General features: G+C 45.0%; 1 protein-coding gene across 1 annotated transcript; it reads right to left on the bottom strand.

The window, feature by feature from the left end:
* On the bottom strand, positions 1–25,741 carry LOC119390062 (cytochrome P450 3A41). Its single transcript, XM_037657593.2, has 14 exons — positions 25,478–25,741; positions 23,139–23,235; positions 22,710–22,762; positions 22,063–22,159; positions 21,628–21,747; positions 18,745–18,833; positions 13,697–13,842; positions 9,837–9,952; positions 9,140–9,230; positions 7,817–7,974; positions 6,136–6,224; positions 4,920–5,057; positions 3,633–3,795; positions 1–377 (listed from the first exon to the last, which is right to left on the bottom strand). The coding sequence occupies exons 1-14, from the start codon at positions 25,528–25,530 to the stop codon at positions 276–278; spliced, it is 1,512 nt and encodes a 503-aa protein (XP_037513521.1). The 5' UTR covers positions 25,531–25,741; the 3' UTR covers positions 1–275.

The raw sequence follows: 25,741 nt of genomic DNA, 5'->3' as shown, positions 1-25,741 counted from the left end.
TATTTCATGATTTTTCTTACCAGCTGCGAACGCAGCAAACAAAAGAAAAGCGGGTAACGATGCCTTAAATGTCGAGCAATCTTATTCATTCTTCTGAGAGCCTTGTTTCATTATACACTTGGTAGTGGCGCTTCTGTGTTTCACGTTTTGTGTATGCTGGTGGTTTTTCACGGCGTTCGAAATGATCAGTTGCAAAAGGACCAGGTTGTCCAGCAACAAGTCCTTTTTTTTTTGTGCGCAAATCGCGCTACTTATATGAAACTCATCCCAGTCCATTAGGAAACACCGCTTGATGATTTCTGACGGGGCACTGGCCGTAAGAACAATGGCCCATCGAAGAATGGTAGTATCTGTCCAGGCTTCAGCTTCAGTGGAATCTGTTGACCAGTAGGAAAAACAAAAGTTAGTGCTATCAACAGGCACTTGAACGCGCTACTTTTTTTTTAACAAAAAGCACATCTATTATTTATGCAATGCGAGCTACTGACTCTAGGAGAGAAGCGATAGTGTTAATGCTGTATCAAACTATAGTAATGTCTTGTGTATGAAACTCACTAAAGAATAAACTCTTTTACTGAACATGAATAACAAGAACAGGTTGCTCTTTTGAGCAGCAATATTACGCAGACAACATGCAATTCAACATTTGAAACTGACAGCTTAATTTAACCAGTTATTGAAAAATCTAGGTGATTAGGGAACCTTGCTCATGCATTTCAACAAAACTATTCCCACACGCTCCGCTATCATTACTAATAAATAATTTTAATAATGCAACGGTCAAAAAGCTTCGTTTCACCCATCCTGAACACTGTTATGTGCAGCTTTAACTAAGTCAGATATCTGATTTCGTTGAGCAATTACATAGTTGTGAGAGGAAGCCGTGACTGTCGAAGTTTTAGAGCTCGATGTCCACCTTAAATCAACATTCCTTAAGTTTGATTTTATATCGATAAACCGACGCCAAGCTATGAATCCTATTGACTTAAGTTCCGTCAGTAGGCGGTAATTGATGCCTTTACTTTAAGTAATAAATTTTAATTATTCACATGATTAGGGCTGGCAGCTCCGATACCAGCATTTCTTTGATATCGGAACATCAGCGTGGAATATCAGGACATCGCGTCAAATTGTGTTCAACACAATGCTCTGTTCAACACAATGACCTGTGTAGAGCTGACGACCGGTGTGAGGAAGAATACGAGACTGTAAGTTAAGCCCAAGAAGAAAAGATAACGGGAAACCGGCACAAGAGAATAAATATCTTTTTGCTCGGATAAGCTGTAGATATGATGACGTGTTTTGAAAGGTGACCACCAAGCTTGATTCTACTCACATTCCAATAAGAGTTACACCGATGCCAGAGGCCATTGCTTACATTGGGCATGTTCGCGAAATGAGAACGGGGTGACGTACGTTGCCACTATATACCAGAATTTTCGTCGCTTGTAGGGCATAGATATTTTTGGTGGGGTGCTGCTGATTAATTGGAACGGAGGACTACGATAATGCCCGACCTGTCCTTATCTCACGCTGGCTGTGCTGTCCACGAGTGTTGGTTCACCATCGGTTATGACGTAGCAAAGCCCGCAACAGCTCTGGCAGCGCCGACTGATGATAGCTGGGGTCAAGATTATATATGCTTGCTCTGAACGTGGGTGCGAGAGTAGAAATAATCTGGTATATATTACATGATGAGCACGCGCATTATTTCTGCACGCGTCTAGAAACCGAGGCCGTGACTTCGTAGCGACGAGTTGTGCTTTGTCATATGTTAGTGTTATTGAAGATCAGTTCTGCGGAATCCCGCAAGGTGGCGGAAGGGTTAAGAAAGAGAAAATACACAACCACCCATTTGTAGCACGAAGCCACAAGGAAATCCATTACGGATTTCTCAGAAATAAAGCCTCTAGTCGCCGAAAAGGTTAGTCTTATCATCTGTCGCTCACAACGGGCTGACCTCATTGAGGAGGCCTGACCGGACCGTCCCCACTGTTATCAGTTATAACCAATCGTATTGTCGCTGTGGGGTGCGTGCATATCCTCCTAAATAATCAATTCTCACTTGCCGCATAGCCGAGTGGATAACAGATACGGCTTGAAGACCAGTTAACGTGCTAGAAGCACGTGGCTTTCCCAACTCTATTTTAACTTATGTATGGGCTTAGATATGTGACAAGTATTTACAGAGAAAATGTATATAGTTACACAAGAAGGATCATATTAAAGGAGCAAATCGTAGGTGGTATGATGACACGCCTAATTCGGTGCAAGCTTGGAAAAAACAAAAACAACTAATATAACGTCTAATAAAGCCCATCTTTGCGAACATCTTCCTATAGTCGGACACAGATTTAGAAGTCCGCGGCATTTCCTCCTTTAAAGGCGGATGCATACGAGACTGCCCCAGTGGGCACGCAATCCAGACTGGCCTCATGAGCCTGGCTGCTGGTGACTCCGCCTTCGGAGAACAGTGCCGAGAGCTTGAGTGGGACTACTTCGTAAGTCGCGGAGGTGATCGGCTGCCGCGCTTCGGCCGTCTGGACTGGGCCTCTCCTGACTTCTTGAGTTGTATCCAACGGATTGGTATAAAAATTCGCCGACGATTACGATACTACCTAATGCGAATTCTGAGCGCAGCTGTTTAAGTGTTTCGATTTTGCGATAAGATGAGGCGCGACTACCTCGCTAACCGGGATACCTCGGCAGCGCGTGGGCGCGTTTCACAACAGCCGCCCAGACAGGCCACCGTTCATGCAACGCTTTCTTTCAATATATCGCATCGGTGGACGCCCTCGCCGCGTACTTTAGTGATGACGTCATGGGCGACCACGCGATGGCGCGCACAATCTTGGGCGCGCACTGCTGCCGCTACTGCGGCGCCGCGGAATCGTCTCGTCCCTGTCGCTCACTTCCCCTCACGTTCTGCTCGCTATCGCCGTTCATTATCCTCCACTGCGCTCCGCGTTCAATCTCTGTCGTCCTCGTTCACTTTGTTATTACGCCGACGCCGACGGCGCTCAACGCAGGAACGGGCATTTAAGAAAGCAAAATCTAAGATTCCGCTCTAGCGGAATCTTAGATTCTGCGTGTAGTTTTCCGGGCGCAAGTTCGCCCATAACAAGCACTATTTAGAATGCAGCTCTTAAGTGAGTAACAACTTAATAAAGTTGTTACTCACTTAAGAGCTACATTCTAAATATTGCTTATTATGGGCGAATTTGCGCCCGGAAAACTACACGCAGAATCTGAGATTCCGTAAAGTGCGTTCCGCACACAAAGTGTCCCTTCGACCAACGCATGCCTTCTCCCAAAGGCGCTGAGCCGTGCTCCCAATTAGGGTTGCAGAAGTTGCGCCTTTTCCTTTCCTCAACCTCTCCTCCTCCTCCTCCTCCCAAACCTCGCAGGTCAACCCACTTCCTCGTGCCCGTGCGCGAGAGGCATGCGTTGCGCTGTCACAAGAAGCGCGAGCAGACACGAGACCTTGCAGACGCTAACACAGCAGCTCGCTGCGCTCCGCGTTCGCTCTCTTTCGTCCTCGTTCGTTCTATCGGTTACGACAAAGACGCCGCTCAACGCAGCGACGAGCGCCTAGGAGCTGCGCTTCAAAGAGATCATGATCTAATTCTTACCATTGTTTCGGGGCCCGTTTCTAACCTGACGTGCTGGAGCAGGCAGGCGAGAGTTGTCTTTGCTTGAACCATGCCGAGGCGCATGCCGACGCAATTGCGCGGTCCGGCACCGAAAGGCATGTAAGTGAATGGCTTTATGGAGTCCTTGTTCTCCGGCATGAACCTGTTAACAAGCGTTATTCAGAGTGCGTGATATGTTTCAATCACGCTAGAAACGAGCTAAAAACACATTATTTCAAACACCAGATCCATCGAGAAATTGTCCTAGGAGAGGAAAACATATATGTGAATGCCAACAACCATGATGATGAATGAAATACATCTCAACGACACAGAATCAACTAAGCATTATTATGCGCATTGTTATTAGCGAGTACTCTTGGTTACATGCTTATTATATTGTGTTTGTGTAGCATTTGTGCCTCCATATATGACTATTGTACTTAAATTTCACAGAGCAGAAATATTGCTACTTTTATGCTGTGTGAATTTGCCTGTTGCACATGAACATTTCAGCTTTGTAAACAATTACGCTCTGAAAAGTCTCCTGTCGCAAGAGCATTTACACTGCAATTCTGAGACGGCATGTGAATGTTTGTCCATGTTTATATGTTGAATCTTGTGCTTGTTGATAACTTTACGGTGGCGACTATCTCGTTGTAGCCGGCGTCACACACAAGCGCTAGCATCCCCTTAAATGCATTTATTTTAAAACATTACTAACAAGTGAAACCTTTGTTTAATCCTTTCTCATCAAATGCGGGCAAACACATATGCCAGCCATCAGATGATGTGGGGACTGAACATGCATTCGCTCTTTAAGTTTTGCAATTGAACGACCGTAACAGCTGGGCGATGTCCCCTGAAGAAATCCCGTGGTAGATTACATAACATTCTGAATATTCTTCCTTTCTCTAAATACAACCTTCTCTGAATACACTTCATTCTCTTCCTTTGAAAAAAAAAACTTTTGCAATGCACGATTTGATTGGAAGCCGCACCTTCTAATACGTTAAACTAGCTTACTGGCGTATTGGCTGACTTGCAGACCATTGCTTACGGGTGCGTTGCTTGCTTATTTCACTGGTGAGGTATGTAATAATTCAGGCGCTACATGGCCGCACATATTCGATCACACTCAAATGAGGGCGTCTTCGATCCGTATTTGAATTTGTATGCATTGAACTTTGTGCAAGCGATAAGAGCAAGCATGCTGTGAAAAAGATTGCGAAGACTAAAACATTATCTCGCACGCTGTTTCTTTGAATATACGCGAGTGTAGCGTACCTCTCTGGATTGAACTTCTCCGGCTCAGGGAAATTCTCCGGATCGTGGTGGATTCCTGCCAACGGAATGTCGACGGACATCCCTGGTTTGAATTGGATACCAGCCACTGTGGTTTCTTCCGTGCAGAGGCGCATGATTCTGTGGTGCGAGGATCATATTAGAAAAGTGGACACTTTAACAATACAAACTTTTTCAACATCTTTTTTCAGACCACCTTGATGTATATCATGCTTCATAATGGAGCTTCATAGTATCATATAGCAATAGTTATACATTCTATTTCGCCTACTACATTTCCTATGAATTAGGATGCCTTGTGAGATTAGCAGGCGTTGTTTTCTTTATCTCTTTGGTTTTGTCTCTGAGTAAACTGTAAGTTTTCGCGATCGCCGTCACTTAATAGTTGTAGTACGCAATATGGCCATCTCATTCTGGCTTCAGTGTTCATAGTCGCATTATAATATTTAAAAAAAAAACGATGATGGCAGATGATGTACACGAAAGACAATACCCGAAACTGATCGTTGTAGGGTTATGAAAAACAGACACTCCGAGCGTGACATAAACTCCATAGTATCCGCATACGCACTCCACTTACAATATACACACATGCTGAAATGCAAGGGGCCGACATTGAACAGGGTCCGAGTTCGCAAAACTTTTGAGTTAGCAAGTGCTCTTTGCCAATGGACAGACGGCTTCGCGAGTGATAATCACGGTTGTGGATGCGCAAAAACATTGTTGTATGAACAAATCTAGCCTAAGATGTTATTGTGAATACAGGCACTGAAACGGCAGTCGCGAACAACTTTGCTTTTTGTGAGATAACCTGTCTGACCAGGAACATAATTGTCATGGTTACCTTCCTATTCATTGTATGTAGGACACAATTGTTGTATGTAGGACACAATTCATTGTATGTAGGACACAACGAATATGTAGGACACAATTCATATTTTTTTTATTTTACGCGCCACAAGCTGCATATGATTATGAGGCACGCCGTAGTGAAGGGCTAGGAAATTTCGACCACCTGGGATTATTTAACGTGCTGCTGAATCTAAGTACACGGGCCTCTAGCATTTGGCCTCTATGAAAATCGCATATGCATGTCTTTAGCACCGCTATGCGCTGAGCATGTAATGCTACTCCTCTAGTTTCATTGAAAGCGGATAAATATGGTTACGACAGAAATAGTACATGTTATGATGCTTACATCGAGTCGGGAGTGCAAAGCCTCATCGCCTCCTTAAAGCAGGCTTCGAGGTAAGGCATCTCCTGCAGGGAATCGTACGTCATTTCCCCCTGAAACAAAGGTGCACATAGTAACAGTTAACCCTATAGTCTGCTCCTTTAAATAGAGGGTAACAGAGAGAGAGAGAGAGTAAAGCTAATGCGGAAAGTCGGGGAGGTTAACAAAAAGATTAATATCCGGTTTGCTACCTTGCACCGAGGAAAGGGTAAGGGGAGACAGAAGTAAGGAAGAGAAGAATGAGAGATGGAAGGGGATTCGTAGAAACACACGGACACACGGGAATGCCATAATGTTCAACCGATTAATTCCTTTTCCTTTGCGTAAATTCTAAATTCCTCCCTTACATTAACCGCCGGTTTCATGGCCAATCCTCTACGGTGGGTGAGAGCCAAAATTAAAGGATCAAGCAAGCTGCCGGCTTCTTGGGTACGAGCCGTTGTGGGTACGAGCCAAATATAGGCAAGCAAGCAAGCAAGCAAGCAAGCAAGCAAGCGAGCGAGCGAGCTTCCGCGGAGCGGCGCCGGCCAATTGTAGCGCATGAAAAAAGCGGTGGATGGCTTTCGCCTTCCAGTCGTCTTAGACTAATGCATCAGTTTTCTTTTTTTTTAGCGCGCCCGGAATCGGGTTCCGCGTTAAGTAAAGCTGCCCCCCATTTTTCTTACAGGCTCTGTTGTCTTGAAGATGTTAAGCAACACAATTGAGGCTTTATATTATTGAGGATGGTTTTGCAAGCGGCGATCGTTCATGCTATACAGTGCAATTGAGAATACTATTGTTGGCAGATCGTAACACTGGCATTCACAGAGGATATGCCTGACTGTGCCCTCTGAGCCAATGTTGTTGTCCTACGCGTGGTTGGTCTCTTCTAATATGAAATGTCTATAGACATTCGGGAAATGCAAGCCGATCTACAAGCTGCGCAGAACCGTTGCGGCACCTCATGATATTTCAGGCGGCGATCTGAGCGGCATGCGAATTGAAGCTTTGGAGGGGAGTGTTGGTAGATGTGATGTAGCTCTACTGGGCCAATGTACGAGTATAAGCTCGGCCGTGGAGTGCTCTATCTGAATCAATTGACGACTCCGGTATTTCCGATAGCGGACTCTATCGCGGGCAAACAGGTCGAGTGATTGATGTATAGCGCGCACAGCTTTTAGTGTTGCCGCAACGCCCCGGTATTCACTGATAACGACGTCCTGTTCCCAAATGTTTGTACAGTGAGGGACTGGTCTTATCTGCGGAAGTTATTCTGGATGTTTTTTTTTTTTTCGTGAAACGGTGACAGAAAGCACTGGAAATCTGTCTTAGAGTAAAATAAAGGAAATGGGGTGGGGCTGGGTGCCATCGACACAGTCTCCAAGATGCTTTTTAGTGCAGTCACATTAACACTCGAGAAACATGTTCGACAAAGGTGCCGACTGAAATAACGTGAAAATACGTTGCATCTCCTCAGAGCTCATACTAAACATCGCTGATCTATGCGGAAATCCAAAAATAAATACGTTGTTAATGACGCGTTCACGTCACGTTTAACGTAACCAAGTGCATCCATCCTCGCAGTCTTATACAAAAAAAGTGGGTCTCTTGTTTGTTAAGTACAATATTTATACAAGGCAAAGAGTGTGCAGCATAATTACCACACCTCCGATGATGCCTTGTCCACTTCAGCAATGACCCTGTCTTGGCATTCGGGATTGAGGGCCAGGTGGTACGCGGTAGTGCTGAGGGCTGTGGATACCGTCTCAACGCCAGCCACGAAAAACACCAGCAATTGGGCAGTTATCTCATCGAGTGTCATTTCTGGAAAAAAAAGGAGAAAAACATGTTTCTAAGTGAAACGTTCTTGGAGATCACCCAAAGACATAGAGCTAGCTTCTTCACGTTGATGTTGATGGTTTGATATAGATCAAGAGACGTGATTGCGTCAATGAAAAACGAACAGATACGTTTTGAAGGAGGACTATAATAACGCACAAGTACAAATGATGCTGTGGTCCTTGTGCCCCTTTTTTTCGTCCAGTCTATTACTCCCGCACTTTAGAGGAAGGTGCTGACCACAGATAACTTTTTTCTTATGGACGCTAGACTAGGAAGCTAGCGTGCGTAGTAAGCGACGAAATGGCATCGTTGCATCGGTATTTGTTTTTTCATTATTATCGTGTTTGAATCGATACCGGCAGGACCAACATCGGATGCTTCCCATATTCCAAATTACGCTCAGTAGAACGTGACACAAACAATGCATTGTATATAACTAATGTAGAAGCACAGCAATCCATTTATATAGAAGAGTCCACTCCGTACTTATTCATTCGATCTCCTGTAAGCCAACTGAATCTCCTCGCAGAAAAACAAAACACATAAATGTTCACCGAAAAAGCGTCTGGTTGGCTGTTAAGGATGAGAGCAGTGAATTTGCGCGTGCTCGCGGAACAACTACGTGTGGAATCTTTGGGGGGGGGGGGGGGGGGAGTGTCGCGCGAGGAGCAACTTTGAACTTTGAATCTAAAGGCGCGGTCGCGATCGCTCGCGCGCGCGCTATCTCGAACGGCATCACAGCGGGCGGCTCGTATACCCTTCTACGTTCTGCGCTCTCAATGCGAAGTGACTATGTCGAGAGCATCGCTCCTTGGAGCGGCCGTATTCTCTTACAGCAGCGTTTTGTAGTTACACGAGATCGGATACAAAACAGTTAGCTGCCAGCCTCACTTCAATTTGTTGCTATCGCATTCATTGCTTCGCCTTTGTTGTGAAACTGTGACATTTTTTTTACGTCTCAAGCCACAATACCTAAAAATTCTTCAGCGGAATACTAAATATTTGCGAAATATCACCTAAAGCTTATAACTCCATGCGCGGCCCTTCCTCTCAGCAATTCGCGGTAAATTTGTGTCCTTGCTCAGAGAGCTGGCCCTCACTGAAACCTTGCTCCTGTTGCCAAGTACCACAAGCTGGCGACACTTACTTCTCACTTGAGCATTTTCCGGTTTTCTCTGCTCATTGTCTTCCCAGTTGTAATCAGCGTTCATGAAAATTTGAAGGAAGTCGTCTTGTTCCTGCAAATAAAAAGGAAGGGAACTTGACCCAGGTAACTACTGCATTCATTTACATTTCGACTGTGTAAACAGATGCTTCTTCCTGAAACTTGTCCGAGTTGAAAAAAAAAATGACAAAGTAAAACATTTATACATCTAATTTTCGTTCAGGAACAGTATTAATCATATCAAATAATCTGACAAAATAGCATTCGTTCCCTATTTCTTGCAACGGCTGAAATGCTTGGTTTTATATTTCTATGCGAGTTACGAGAAATGAAATACGAGCCTTCCTATGCTAATTTATGGTAATTTCTAATACTTACGTGTATGTACTGCATGTTCTTTTTTCTTTAATTATGCTTTCCGATACCATGCTGAGAATAATGCATGTCCATAGTGTGAAAAAGCACGCGAAATATTTAAATAATAATTAGAGGATCACAGACCTAACTACTGTTTGTGTATTGTGCACTGTTCGCTTACATTACAAAACCGCAGCAACTATGGCCCAGCTCTCAGACATGATGGCAGCGTCCTTTTGAACTTGTTGCTGGCGTGTGCACCGAAAGTACGTCCCTATTCTCAGTGCATAACCACCTTCATCAATATAGTTTATACCTTTACCTGGTTCTTTGACTTCCGTTCTTCCATCAAGAGTGAAACGAACGCCTTGAATAAATCGGTGGATGACTTCGGGGGATAGTCAGGTTTCACGATCTTGCACAGGGTAGGCATCAGAACTGTAATAAATCGGGAGTAAATTGCAATAATTCTCATTGCTTTTCATGCATGGCCGAGCCCTTTTCTTAATAATAATTTCTGGGATTTTACGTGCCATAACCTCGATGCGATTGTGAGGCACGCCGTAGTAGAGGGCTCTGCAAATTTTCGCCACCCGGGGCTCTTTAGGGGTCCCTGCAACACTTTTTCAGAATGGTCAGACAACGCTGCTGATCGGTAGTCGAGGCTCCCGAGAACACGAGAGACAAAAATTACAGTGCAGCACGCGACCTGGAATTTAGAATTAATTCTCAAAGTCAGCTAGAAATCGTTCCCTCTTCTCTCGACAAATGGTGCCATAAATTCAAATGACTGCGCCATAAACCGAAACTACACGACCATTGGCCGATTTGAGCATCGTGAGCTGCATAGTTACCGTGTCGGCCGCGGGATGCCGCCGCGTGCCCGCGCGCGCGTTCGTGATCACACTGAATGTAAGCCGCGCGTTACGAGTGTAAGCCAGCAAATTAGGGTTGCGTATGCGGAAACATTTCCTGGGCCTTTTTTAGGGGCGAAGCACTTTAAGCCCTCAAAATGTCCGTCCGTCCGCCGTAGTATACAGCCGAAGCGCAGGTGCTAGGCAGCTGTGCATAAACCGTTTACAGAGCGAGCGTAGCGCGCATATGGTTTAAAAAATAGACCGAACTCGGAGTGGCGCCGCTCGAAAGCTGCTCGAAAACAAGCGCATCGATTAACAGGTGACAACATGCGGAAAACCGTCTACAGAGCGCGCGTAGCGCGCACATGGTCCCAAAATAGACCGTTCTCGGGCTCGGAGACGCGCGACCTCGTCTTTGCCAACTTCAGGCTAGATCCGATCGAAGAAAATTTGGCTCTACATTTCACGGACCGCAAAGCAGTAATAATGAAGGCAAAACGGAATCCACAACTGAACACGACATACGAGTTATGACCAATAAAACACATTGTATATAACTGTACATACGCGTTGTCACTCATTTACATGCGCGAGTGGGCAATGTCACGGGAGATTCACGGTTACCGAACGATCTCCAGTGCTTCGCCCACTCATCATCGCTCACTTCGTGGATATGCGTAGATTTTTTTTATACAAATCACTGTACAGAGCACTATAGGGTGTCTGCTTAGGCATGTTGATGAGACATGATGGAAACAAAGCGCGAAAGACGAATGCAGAGGAGAGGCTTGAGACGTGCAGGCGACATTGCCACAAAGCCGCATTTTCAAGCTATTAAGTCCCTACAATAAACCAGTTGAGAAGTTTCATTCAACATTCGTAGACGTAAGCTTTCCACAGCTGTCGTCTTATGAGAATCTTTATTACATTGTCTAATGTTGGCAATTGCACAAAAACTGCGGTTTCATAGTGTGTGTGAGTAACCTACCTCCTTATGCTTTAACTGGTTTTGTAAGATTTATTTATTTATTTATTTATTTATTTATTTATTTATTTATTTATTTATTTATTTATTTTATTTAACGTACCCTCAGGGCCAACACGACATAATAGAGAGGAGTGGTTACAAGCAAAACTAGCAAAAGCTACATGGTCCTAGCTATCTGCATACTAGGGTTTCGCGTATTGTGACGTTTTTTCTGCACACTACATTAGCTTTTGCGATAGTGGTACGAAGCTATGCAGCAATAATACGTTACATAAATGGACATGTTGATCTATCATTGGGTACAGTAACCTGATGCTATTCCTTTTAACAGCAAAGCTGTTTAGCAAATCCTTCCTTGTCAGACGAACCAAAAAAACGCCAGGCCTGCGCTGAAACCGCAGCACAGTCACAGCGAAAGCTGGAAGAGCGGCGTTTCTAGAGCCCGTTAAGCTCTCTTGGGGCTACCATACAAGTACACTAGAAAGGTACCCACTACGCCATAAATTACAATTTTTGTGAAGTTGGGAAGCACCTACTAAGCCACTATTCGTCATTCCGCGGAGAAGCGCGGCACCAGCTACATGTCTGTAAGGCATTATGTGCACTTTGTTGACGCGACGACTGATGACGATGAAGAATTATGGCTCAGCCCTTTGTAATGGGTTGGAATCTTTAAACGGGCCACCAGTTATGTAATTTGCATTGGGTGACGCCCGGTCGCTATTTCCCTCTCCCGTCATGCTGTATAACATACGTTTACGTGGGAGAGAGACGGGGGGGGGACGGAGAACTTTAATGAGACCCCGAGGAAATGGATCATGCGCTTATGGGCTTCCTTGGCAACCAATACAAGTGCACTTGCGAGGAACCCACTACGCTATATATCATTGTAATTTTTTGAGAAGTAGGGCAGCAGGCACTGTGCCATTTTTCGTCATTCTACGGAGAGCGTTGGTACCTGCTATACGCATGTAAGGCATTATGCGCACTTTGTTGATGCTGTGCCTGATGACGATGAAGAATTATGGCAGAGTCCTTTGTAATGGGTTGGAAGCATTCAACAACCTACTCGTTGCGCAATTCGCATTGTGTGACGCCTGGTTACAGAATTCGCGTTGTACGACGCTTGGTGCTTATTTTACTCTTCTACCACGCTATATTGCATATGCTAATGTGGTTCCTTCCCGACATGAAGCCTGTATAGGACCTTTTTGCAAAGCAGTTTCAAGCACCGGCATGCCTCAGAGGTTGAATACTGGGCTCCCACGCAGAAAGCCCACGTTCGAACCTCATTCCATTCTGGAATTTTTTTTTCTTATTTCGTTTTTTCTTTTCTTATTTCGAGCGATACTGGTTACGGACACCGGCGGCGGCGGCGGCGGCGGCGGACAACTACGGCGCCAAAAACGGCCAGTGAAATGATCTCATAACAGCTTTCGCTGTAAAAGTTATCGTCATCATAAACGGGTATGTGCCAAAAAATGGGGTAAATCCCACTACTCCCCTCTGGTCCACTAAAAATGAAGGATTCAAGAGCCATCACAATCATAAACGGGTATGTGCCAAAGAAATTGGTTAAATCCCATTGTTCATCACTGGTCCACTGAAAATGAAGAAGGCCACAGTTGGCCCAAAAACAAATGGCTGCGAAGCAACGGCGGCGAGCCGAAGACCCCGAGTGCGTACAACGAGGGAATACTAGGTAACGGGAAAGGCAAGGGCGGCTGCGAGAAGACCCAGAAGCGATGGAAGGCCTACGCCAACGACGTCGTGCCCGTAGATCTATGAGAGGTGCGAACGCTTAGCTTCAGCGCAAATTTCTGTCTGGAGTTTGGACATCCGCGTCGTTTCTGTGACTGTCCTTCGTTTAACTCGAACCTCTCTGCGCTGAGAATCAACGTAGAAGCAACCTAGCACCACCTAGCTAAAGCCTAGAGGCAACCTAGAACCTGCATCACCTAGCTAAGGTCTAGAAACAATTTAGTAGCAACCGGATTAGACTTCACAATCGTCCAGTTTTGCTGTTTCAAGCCTTGCGCGGCTTAGTGCAAGCTTCGCCTTTTTCTTTTGAGAACAAAAATGGTGCAAATGAAGTGGCAGTCAATTCCACGTTGCTTCTATGATTAATTAAAGAACCCAATATTTCTTGTGGCGCGTCGCGAGTAAAGTACTGTTTAAAATTTATGTGTGAAAGCGTTAGTAGACAGCGTTAGAACCGGCTGCAATGACATCATGAAATTGATGTGGAACGACTGTCGTCAATGTTACTAACCAATCGTCATAGTGCGTTGAAAGTGTCACTCATCTCCTCATGCAGGAAAAAGTGCCAATACTTACACAGCATCACGACTCTCCAGCCGCCTGTGCTCATATAAATAGATTCAAGAGATTTTATGATGGGGTGGCTCGTGTCATTCTCGCTGTCGATATCGATACTGTAGTTCAAAGCAGCTGTGATGTCGAGTGCCGTGTTGGTGGCGAGCCTGCAAAGAATAAAATTGCGCTTTCATTGCGAAGACTTAACCAATGTGTATCGTCGTCGAGATGTGCCACTCAACGAAAGCCCTTGCTCGTTTCCCGGAATGCTTGCTGGGATTCAAAAATTGAATTCCATATCGCGAAATGTGATGGTACGTACACAGGCTAATTTTTGGAAGTTAACTGCGCAGGTGCTATGCACCGAGATTCATGCACGCCAATCATTAAAACAAAACAGAACACATTTAATGAAATACGAAATACTGTTATGAGGGGCGTGCCTTAGTCGAGGGCCCCACAAGTCCTATAGCCGCCCGTTCAGCATGGTCGATCAGCCGTATCAGGTCAGTGGTCGGCCAGGTCAGAGCTGGACGGTCGCGCCTCTCACTGCTGTAACGTGTGTGTTGGTCTCATTTCTGTGTCTAACACGTGGATGATTGAAGCAGAGCCGGGTCATGTGTTATAGTGTACGACTTCCTCTGCACCAGGGGCAGGAACGTCGATAGGACGTCGGGAACATGGCGTGTAATCTTTTTAGGTGGGAATAAACCCAGCTTTGAATTTTTCTTCAATTTATGGCCTCCTCTCCTGCTAGATGTTTGTGGGGAGGGGCGTATACTTGTCGGGTAAAACCATAATGCGCAAGCAGGTCCCTTGCGGTTGTAGGGTTATCAGTTCGATATGGCGTTGTTATTTGGAAGCCTGAGAGAAGCCGCTTGATAATATCTAGGGTTTAACGTCCCAAAACCAAGATATGATTAGGAGAAACGCCGTAGTGAAGGGCTCCGGAAATTTCGACCACCTGGGGTTCTTTAACGTGCACCTAAATCTAAGCACACGGGCCTCAAACGTTTTCGCCTTCATCGAAAATGCAGCCGCCGCAGCCGGGATTCGATCCCGCGACCTTCGGGTCAGCAGTCGATCGCCATAACCACTAGACCACCGTGGCGGGGCGAGAGAAGCCGCTTGCCGTTTGCAGAAAAGTGCGCGCGACTGGCTTCGAGCTGTTGTAGTGCGAAGCCCCAAAAGTCGATAGAGCTATCAAATAGATATTTTATTTGGCAAGACAGCAGCACTGTGGAAATACCACTACATTATGCCGGTAAATATTGAACCGCCGTTGTAATAAAGCGGAATGAAAAAGCCGGCAGATCCCACGCATTGTGGGAATCGATGTAATGCGAAGCAGCCAGCAAAGAGCTGCATACATCGTCTTGTATGTCATTGAGGAAAATGCGTGTCATGGTTTTCATGTTAACTCCTATTATTTATGTTCGTCACACAGTAACGTCGCGCAATACCAACTTGGGGGTCGATCAACCTAGAGAAACGGCCGCCAGGGCACCATGAGCGTGGCACGTAAGTCATGCTGTACATGACATGCGTGTCATGACTTTCATGTTAACTCGTGTTATTTATGTTCGTCACACAGTCACGTCGCAAGATACCAATTTTGGTGTATATCAAGCTAGCGAAACGGCCGCCAGCGCACCATGAGCGTGGCACGTAAGTCATGCTGTACATGACATGCGTGTCATGATTTTCATGTTAACTCGTGTTATTTATGTTCGTCACACGGTCACGTCGCAAGATACCAATTTTGGTGTATATCAATCTAGCGAAACGGTCGCCAGCGCCCCATGAGCGTGGCAAGTAAGTCATGCTGTACATGACATGCGTGTCATGATTTTCATGATAACTCGTGTTATTTATGTTCGTCACACGGTCACGTCGGAAGAGACGAATATTGGTGTATATCAAGCTAGCGAAACGGCCGCCAGCGCACCATGAGCGTGGCACGTAAGTCATGCTGTACATGACATGCGTGTCATGATTTTCATGATAACTCGTGTTATTTATGTTCGTCACACGGTCACGTCGCAAGATACCAATTCCGGTGCATATCAATCTAGCGAAACAGCCGCCAGCGCCCCATGAGCGTGGCACGTAAGTCATGCTGTACATGACATGCGTGTCATGATTTTCATGATAACTCGTGTTATTTATGTTCGTCACACGGTCACGTCGGAAGAGACCAATATTGGTGTATATCAAGCTAGCGAAATGGCTGCCAGCGCACCATGAGCGTGGCACGTAAGTCATGCTGTACATGACAGGCGTGTCAAGATTTTCATGATAACTCGTGTTATTTATGTTCGTCACACGGTCACGTCGCAAGATACCAATTTCGGTGCATATCAATCTAGCGAAACGGCCGCCAGCGCCCCATGAGCGTGGCACGTAAGTCATGCTGTACATGACATGCGTGTCATGATTTTCAGGATAACTCGTCTTATTTATGTTCGTCACACGGTCACGTCGCTAGATACCAATTTCGGTGCATATCAATCTAGCGAAACGGCCGCCAGCGCCCCATGAGCGTCGCACGTAAGTCATGCTGTACATGACATGCGTGTCATGATTTTCATGATAACTCGTGTTATTTATCTTCGTCACACGGTCACATCGCAAGATGCCAATTTTGGTGTATATAAAGCTAGCGAAACGGCCGCCAGCGCACCATGAGCGTGGCACGTAAGTCATGCTGTACATGACATGCGTGTCATGATTTTCATATTAACTCGTGTTATTCATGTTCGTCACACGGTCACGTCGCAAGATACCAATTTTGGCGTATATCAATCTAGCGAAACGGCCGCCAGCGCCCCATGAGCGTGGCACGTAAGTCATGCTGTACATGTCATGCGTGTCATGATTTTCATGATAACTCGTGTTATTTATGTTCGTCACACGGTCACGTCGGAAGAGACCAATATTGGTGTATATCAAGCTAGCGAAACGGCGGCCGGCGCACCATGAGCGTGGCACGTAAGTCATGCTGTACATGACATGCGTGTCATGATTTTCATGATAACTCGTGTTATTTATGTTCGTCACACGGTCACGTCGCAAGATACCAATTTCGGTGCATATCAATCTAGCGAAACGGCCGCCAGCGCCCCATGAGCGTGGCACGTAAGTCATGCTGTACATGACATGCGTGTCATGATTTTCATGATAACTCGTGTTATTTATGTTCGTCACACGGTCACGTCGGAAGAGACCAATATTGGTGTATATCAAGCTAGCGAAACGGCTGCCAGCGCACCATGAGCGTGGCACTTAAGTCATGCTGTACATGACATGCGTGTCATGATTTTCATGATAACTCGTGTTAATTATGTTCGTCACACGGTCACGTCGCAAGATACCAATTTCGGTGCATATCAATTTAGCGAAACGGCCGCCAGCGCCCCATGAGCGTGGCACGTAAGTCATGCTGTATATGACATGCGTGTCATGATTTTCATGATAACTCGTGTTATTTATGTTCGTCACACGGTCACGTCGCAAGATACCAATTTTGGTGCATATCAGTCTAGCGAAACGGCCGCCAGCGCCCCATGAGCATCGCGCGTAAGTCATGCTGTACATGACATGCGTGTCATGATTTTCATGATAACTCGTGTTATTTATGTTCGTCACACGGTCACGTCGCAAGATACCAATTTCGGTGCATATCAATCTAGCGAAACGGCCGCCAGCGCCCCATGAGCGTCGCACGTAAGTCATGCTGTACACGACATGCGTGTCATGATTTTCATGATAACTTGTGTTATTTATGTTCGTCAAACGGTCACATCGCAAGATGCCAATTTTGGTGTACATAAACCTAGCGAAACGACCGCCAGCGCAGCATGAGCGTAGCATGTAAATCATGCTGTACATGACATTCGTGTCATGATTTTCATGTTATGACTTGTTATTTATGTTCGTCATACAGTCATGTTACGCCATACCAATTTTGGTGCACATTCGATTAACCAAGCGACCAGGAGAGCACGAAGTCGTAGGCGGCTAGATAGATAGATAGATAGACAGATAGATAGATAGATAGATAGATAGATAGATAGATAGATAGATAGATAGATAGATAGATAGATAGATAGATAGATAGATAGATAGATAGATAGATAGATAGATAGATAGATAGATACGGTCAAAGTCGCAGAAGTTCGCTAAGAAATGCTTCGCATTTAATAATACTAGTTCATTTTGATTTTCGCCGGGTATATTTTTGTTGAGAGGGCTGGCAATTCCTTGTCTCTACAAATGTGAGCGTAGAGTGTTTTTTACTGTAGCAACATGCGAGCCTCAAGCGTTGTTGCTGAAAACTTGATATCGCCGCTTAGTGTATTTGGGTTCGCCGTTGGCCAGTTGTAAAATCCGCTTGTGTGGAACACAAGTAAATATTTATATGAGGCAAAAAACTTTCTTTTGTCACGTAAAACTGCCATATCTCATCGCCTGATCACATTTTTTTTTATTATCTGAGGGAACCGTTCTTTCATATTTAAGATGAATCCCACGTGAGCTAAAGACCTTAAGAGGAACTGCACCCTTTAACTTGAATTTCGACATTGATATGCCTGCAAACTGCAAGTCATGTTTTTTTAATGATCACTTTTTGGGAAGGCTAAGATATCTATCTGCCTTTCAGAGGATTCATTATGCGGCACTTTATTGGTAATCAGACATTATGAAAATGCATTCAGCACTGAATGTGTTTAGTCTATAGACCAAAAAAATTACAAACGACAGACAAACCGTAGTTTAGCTGTCATGTCTGCCCTCTCTTTTAAAGTAAGGAAGCCCATCAAGCTAAAAAATTTTACACGCACTCAGCATGATGTTGCCTTAATTTACACCAAAGTTTATCTTTCTAGCCGTTTTCGTTCACGTACAAAATGCATGTCCGACGTGCCACAATTGCCCCTAAATGGAAGTTTCGAAAGATTGTGAGGGCTTCTTAAGATTGACAGGTTGGTACAACTGAGGAATCAACCCTCCTTAGCAGGAGGCATCTACCGAATTAAGAATAAACTGGAGCACTGGCACTAACTCACCCGCTGAAATTCACGAGCTCATCCTTAGCCGCCGCTTCCTTGACTCGTGACGTCATCTTTCCAGCAACAGTTTTTACTTTCGCCAAGATCTGAAATTGAAAAATATAGGTAAGCAAAAGAGCGTTCTAAATAAAGAGTAGGTGCCATTTACTTTTACAGAAAAAACTCGGAGCGCGAGCATAGAAGCCATAGAAAAAGACGCTACATTCGCGTCGTCCTGAAGAAAATCTGAGAACTCACCGACATAATGTTCAAATCATGGTGATAATGCATGGATTTTTATGGCGCAAGGGCAGAAGGTGGCCCGAGTGCATGCCATTACATTTAGACGAAGCGTGGAATACGTTGGAGGCAGAAAGGTGTGAAAGCTTCCTGCGTTGGGCGCAGGAAGGCGTGAAAGCTGTAGGTTTCTTAGGATCTGAGGTTAAAGAGAAATATCTAAACCGTCGCTATCTATATAGCTGTTTGTAGGTGTTACACGAAACGCTCTTTTGTGCATTAAATAAAATGATGCAGAGAGAGAGAAAGAGAAGAGGAAAGGCAGGGAGGTTAACCAGACGAACGTCCGGTTTGCTACCCTGCACTGGGGATAAGGGAACGGGGAATAGAAAGAGGAAGAGATAGAGAGAGGAGGAGAGCACTGCACGTGCAAAGGGGGTACAATCAGTCACTCAGGCTGGAGCCTACATGACATCAGCGTTCTGAAATTGGGGAATCGCGGCATTTGAGAGGGCCGTGGGCGAGCCGTTGTGATTACTGCAGCGCTGAAAACACTGGATCAAGAATTTCCAGCACTTGCAGGGCAGTTCGGGCTGACGGAATGTTTAGCTTATTCAAGAGCATGAATATGGTGTTCAGAAGAGAGCGAAGCATCGCAGCAATGTCCTTGTCTTTCTCCGTTAACTCGTGGGAAACCAGCGCTGTCGTTGACCCGGTCTGTGTCTGCTGCGACCATTGGAGTCGCTGTGTATGGTGCTGTGGCTTTGGCTGTGACTGTGGTTCGGGCTGTGGCTCTGGCTGCAGCTTTGGCAATGCCGGCCATGCTTCAGTGTCCATGTGCTCTGGTGGGGTCTTGTCCTCAAAAATCGACTCGGGCGTGTCTAGTCTAGGAAGCAGAGTATGAGGTGTCACCTGTGAACTGCGCTTCACAGAGTTCCTTGACCCTCTACGGCGTCGGGAGCGTCGCTTTGTGACCAGAGCAACAGCTTCCTGACGAGATGAGCGGTCTCGTACCATCTGCTTTAGGATCTCGTTTTCCTTCTGTTTCTTGGGGGACTCATTTGACGAAGCGTCATGGGACCCGACGCAATTGCGGCACTTGAGGATCGTGGCATCACAGGAGTCTGCAGCATGCGGTTCGGCGCAGCGCGAGCAAATGATCGTGCTCTGACACACGGCGCTCACGTGTCCAAACCTCATACACTTGCGGCATTGGAGTGGCCTTGGAATGAACGGTCGTACAGGATGCCGAAAGTGGCCTACCTTGACATGCGAGGGCAGAGATTCACCCTAGAATGTTAGTTTTACACAGCGAGATGTGCCCATGCGCGACATGTGTATGATAGGGATGCCATCTACTATTGGCTTCACCAGACTGGGCAAGTCTGTGTTGGAAACAGAGACGTCCACATCGTAGATGACACCAGTAGTGGTATCACTGGCCAATGGGATGTACGAGCGAACTTTTATGCCATCAAGTTCCGTAATTTTGGTCAATGTGCTCAGTGCAGTCTCGTGTGCAACGTCGACAGCCAGGACATTTTTTCATGTGTTGATTCTAACGTCCCTGACTTCATTTGGCACCGCCGCTTCGAGAAGCACCGAGACCGACTGTCTGTTGAGTTGTCTCAGGTTGTCGGTAGCGAGTTCTGGTAGGAATATAATGATGCAGGATAAAATGATGCAGGATAGCTGTTTACCAGATTCTAGATGATTGTATGATGCAGGATGATGCAAGTGTTGAGCAGGTTTAAGGTGGGTTGAGACTTCCTTTGCAATCACCTGATAGAAAATTTCTTTATCTTTCAGCAAATATATCCTACATGGGCACTCGTGGTTTCAAAAATAATTTTGGTCCTTTTTTTTGACACGTTCGCAGGAAATATGGATGTACCCCTAGGAAATTTTTGCGTTTTTCTCAAAACATCATTTTTGAAGTTTGCGTACCTTTTTCTCAGGAACTATACGCATAAGCAAACAAAAAACTTCTCACATATGTTAACTAGTGGCACTTACATAACTAGAACTACATCAGTGCCCTAGGTGCATTTGTATTTTTTTACTACAAAAAAAGACATTCATAAGTGGCAATTTTCATGTATCGACAAACGTAAAAAAAAAACATAACAAAGCAAATTTTTGTTTTAAGCTCACAATTTTAGTTCCACCTCTGTAAAGCGTTAGTGGATACCTGTGCGCAAAATTGCAGTGCTCTGCAGATAGCATATCATAATAAAGAAAGTACATATCTTGAAAAACGAAAAAAACTGAAATAACAAACACTAAACACAATTTGAAACAAATTTTGAGCTCCAATGCAACTGGCGTCTGCCTTTAAAATACCTTGCAAATTTTATAGGTGTTATCTTTTATTACCACTGCTGTAGAGCCAAATTTTGGAACTCACTAAAGTGCTTATTTGGGCCGGTTGGTACATTTTCAACGATACGAGAAACAGCACGAAACATGGGACAGGGAATGAGACGGACCAAGCGCTTGGTTCATCTCATTCACTGTCCCGTGTTTCGCGCTGTTTCTCGTATCTTTGAAACTCACTTTCAAACTCTCACCCTACCTTAAGAATGTGATGTCTCTCAGAAATGTGTAATGAAAATGTTTATCTAGTAATCTGCTTCACGGGACATTGTCTTGTATTATGCTTACCGTCTTAAGTCTCGTTGCAGTGAGCGCCGGCGTAAAGATTGTTCTTGCTTTCTTCCATTCCTCACCGGACAGGTTCATGATGGACTTCTTCCAAACTTCAGTCCCCAAGGACTGAGATAACTGCAGGGAATAAAAAACGTGCAGACAAACATAACCAGAATTTCTTAATTATTTTATTCTAGTGCTCATTATAGGGCATTATTTTAGGTGATTTTGGCGTTTATTTATAGCTTGTGAATAAAGGGAAAAGTTAATCAATGAAAGTTCATTACAGTTATAACAAAAACAACGTTATCGCCTCATATTTTTAGTGATCTTAGGCTATTTCCAGTCAATGCATAGAATCCTTCAACAGAATGCTTAGTTCAAATGAACCATTGGTTTCCGCGGCTTCCTAGACAAAAAAATATCCTCAACCAAAATCTCTATACTCACCGATCTGTCTGAGAAGTTCTTGAATTTAGTGACCATGACCTCTCGCAAGATGTCTGGATCTCCAACCACAAGGGTAGGCGCCAGGCCTTGGTAGGAACTGTAAAAAAAATTATTTTCTCACTGCTCACGAAAAATGTATTTTTGACGCGAAAAAGACAGAGTGAAAAGTCAAGCTGACCTGAAGAAACACGGCAGCATTTCATTTGCATGCATGTCGTCATACTTCATACAAGCAGGTTCGCCAAAGCGCACTGACACCCCCCCGACTCGGCATATTAGTGTTTTAATGGGACTGACGACTCGATCTTGTGCCACTAAACCAACTCGTAGTAGGGGTCACCTGAATTTCGCTAGTGCAAAAGAACAGAGCCCGAATTCTCCAGACGTTATTAAGTTAAAATTTTTCGTAAGAGCGAATTTTAACCAATCCTGGTACTTGACATATCATTCGCGAAGACGGTTGGCCTATACTTAATAGCACTTAAGAACGGAAACATTTTTGAGTGCGGTCCCATGTATATTGGATAGTTGACATTCGATTACCTGAGGTGTAGTACAAGTGGGGCACGCAAAACAACAAAGAATACAGAGGCACGGCTGTACAACGATTCTCAATCAAGCATCTTAAAGCGAGATTGCGCACTTACCCGTACACGCGACCGTATTGATTATAGGCTTGGATGATCACCTTGTTCACGGGCTGCAAAGAGACGATACACATTCACATAACGCCATATCTCGAGTTCATACGGATACAGCAAATCAATTGACAGGGTAATGTTTGTCGATGTACCTAACATGCCATATCAGGAACTCGTTACAAACTTTCTATTTTACAATTGTAACTTGAAAAGCGGCGTGGCCTGGATGTCCTTATGCTGCAGTCCATGTATTATCATATAGCTTCACTAGAACACACACCAGGCACGTTTGGTCGTTGACATGATGACAGTTTTCTCTAATCCTGTGTAAAAATGCAGCATGAGTTCCAGAGAACGCTTAATGTTGTGGAACCTACAAACGCAATTGCAAGGTTTTTACGATAATTGGGCTCATGTGAAAATACAACCACCCACCTTTGTGTACAGGTCGTAGAGGAACCGCATGTACTGGCGGAATGTAAGGTGCGTTATTCCTTTGTCATTCCAAAAGGTGAATGCTCTTCGCAGCCACCTATAGAGAACAGGGTGAAAAGTTTACGTTCGGTTGCGCGAAACAGGTAAAGCTTCCACCGTCCTACTCTAATTCCAATAACGTACCACGGGGGAGACCTGCAAGTCGATGAGACGCGTTGTCCATAATTAAGATATTTGCTTACTCCCAATCACTCCATTCCTTTTTGCTGCAGAAGCCGTGCTGCACCCACCTCCACCTTCCCAATTATATAAATTAATTATTCTGTATTGACGCATGTATTTTATGAGTTGCTACTTTTTCTGAAATAAATATACAGTTTTACTCAGCGTTGACTACGTAGCTCACAGAATATATGTTCTATTCTAAAAAGTAAATTATTAGCGATGCTGCTTCAGAATAACCTTCTCGGTATAGCAGTTTTAAAGTTAAACGAAACAGAGCTTTGTTGACTTCAGCAATGTTTCATCTTGTCCCACGTGAATGAATGGGGGCATCGTGGCACAACTACGGTGTCGGATTTATCTCTGCCTGCTATCTCGAAGACGTAGTGGAGATCCCGGCTACCGAGAGTGACGGCAGTTGTTCTGGCAAACTGCCAGAGCTTTTCTTCGGCTTAATCCAGACACAACACGTCAAGGCTACACGGTCTGTCTGAAGCGCACACGCCTCCATAATGACTCCTCCTTATATAACCTAGACGGCTTCACAATGTCAATCAAGCATATTTCTTGAACCTTCTTAAAGCATAACGAGTTTCTTCGGTGCGCTAACGTAAAACTATATTCCCAGTAATGCCACCCAACAAATATTGAGTCAAAACTAAAGCACTGAGCATGATATTTAGCAAAATTAAACAGGCACGTGAGCTGTATATATAATGTATCTCAACCGGCCTCGTTGAGCTACTATGAACCTCCAGTGTTTGAGTGTTTGTGTTTTTCGATTTTCTTTAAAATATTTTTAAGCCTTTCTCACCTTCTTTTCTTTCTTAACGGTCTCTCTCCCTTCACCAGTGCAAGGTAGCAAGCTGGACATGTTCTGGGTAATTCCTCCCTACCATTCGCTTTGCCTTTATTTATATATACAGGGGAGCCCTTTGGAGCACGGTTATCTTTTTCAGGGAGCAATAAGTAATGTAACCTCTTCTCAGCTAACATATGTGAGATGATAGATAATGGCCTAGACGATAACTTGGTGTTGATGGCTAAAGAGCCATATAAGGCCAAGGAGCTCGATACAAAAGTCAGTTGCGAGACAACGGTCTGACAGCCTTCGTCCACCGTTCCCGGATCACGAGAATGATTAGTAGCACTAACACAAGGAAACTAGAACTGAATACACCTACACGTATCGAGCGTTTTTTTTTTTTCGCAGCAGTCGGCGAATTACGAAAAGCTACCCTCCATACCAAGGTAAACTCGTTCCCATCGCGAATGTAGCATTTAACGCGCGCGTATACTTGCCGTGGACGTACCCTATAGTTAATTTCGACGAGTCCGTGTGGTTAGAAAGGGCCTCGTGTATATGTTATAAGAAATCAGCACATGCTAGCAGAAAAGTGAAGGGATGCCTTGACTTTGAAGCCTAATCATCTTATATGGTTCTTATCACTGTCAGCGCGGTTGCAGAAGCAGACACGAAGAGCACTAAAATCACTGGCGTAGCCAGAAATTTTTTTCAGGGGGGGGGGGGTGGTTCAACCACACCTTATGTATGTTCGAGCGAGCGTTTGTATGTGTGCGTGTATATATACGTAAGCAAAACTGAAAAATTTCGGGGGGGAGGTTGAACCCCCCCCAACTCCCTCCTTGGCTACGCCCCTGCTAAAAACAGTTGCCATTTATATATATAGCTCAGGGAATTGCCATCTTGGCAACAACGGCCCGTAAACGGCGACATATTCTGCGCCCAAAAGCGGCGCGGAGTCTGACGTATATGTAGGCGTTGCCAACTTCACCATGCCGTCTCCACTGACAATGCCAGGCTCTGGATGTGTTGCTATTCAGGCATGCGCGGGAGTATGCACCGATTGTCTCGTTTGCTCTTTCCGAAATCTCGGCTGACGGAAGCGTTTCATTAAGTCGCGAAGTGCCTGTATTGTCAATAATCTGTTCGTTGATCTTTTTGGCATTGACTCGTACCACGGCCACCACGCTCCAACTGTCAGCGGCATCGGGAAGTCATATGGTGATAGATAAAAGAAATACAAGAATCCTTCTGAAGTACACTTCCGTTCCGGCCATCACTATAGCGATGAGGGTAAAGAAACTGTACATACCAGAACAGCAGCGTCGCTACGAGGGCGAGGACTGCGACGAACGCGGAAAGCATGGCGTGTGCCTCCCAAGTCTCTGGTCTTAGAACAAGTTCTTGTTAAAGACAGTACTCTGTGCTTGAGTTCCCTCTAGTTTCTCGTAGTGTGAACTCTCACGTAACGTTCATGCCATATGATGCGTACGCATCGGCCTTGGTTTTCAGAATCGGTCTCTCTGTTGCAGTTTGGGAGCGGCTCTGCCCACGCCAACGCGTGTGTGTATACGTC

This window comes from Rhipicephalus sanguineus, chromosome 4 (assembly GCF_013339695.2).
Source record: "Rhipicephalus sanguineus isolate Rsan-2018 chromosome 4, BIME_Rsan_1.4, whole genome shotgun sequence".
Taxonomy (NCBI): domain Eukaryota; kingdom Metazoa; phylum Arthropoda; class Arachnida; order Ixodida; family Ixodidae; genus Rhipicephalus; species Rhipicephalus sanguineus.
This window is presented reverse-complemented; position numbering and strand designations above follow the sequence as displayed.

Coding starts and splice junctions, on each gene's coding strand:
- LOC119390062 (XM_037657593.2), bottom strand. CDS start 25,530: ATGCTTTCCGCGTTCGTCGCAGTCCTCGCCCTCGTAGCGACGCTGCTG. Junction 5,058..6,135: donor CTTTGCACTCCCGACTCGAT/GTAAGCATCATA, acceptor CTCGCACCACAG/AATCATGCGCCTCTGCACGG. Junction 378..3,632: donor AAACGGGCCCCGAAACAATG/GTAAGAATTAGA, acceptor ACTGGTCAACAG/ATTCCACTGAAGCTGAAGCC.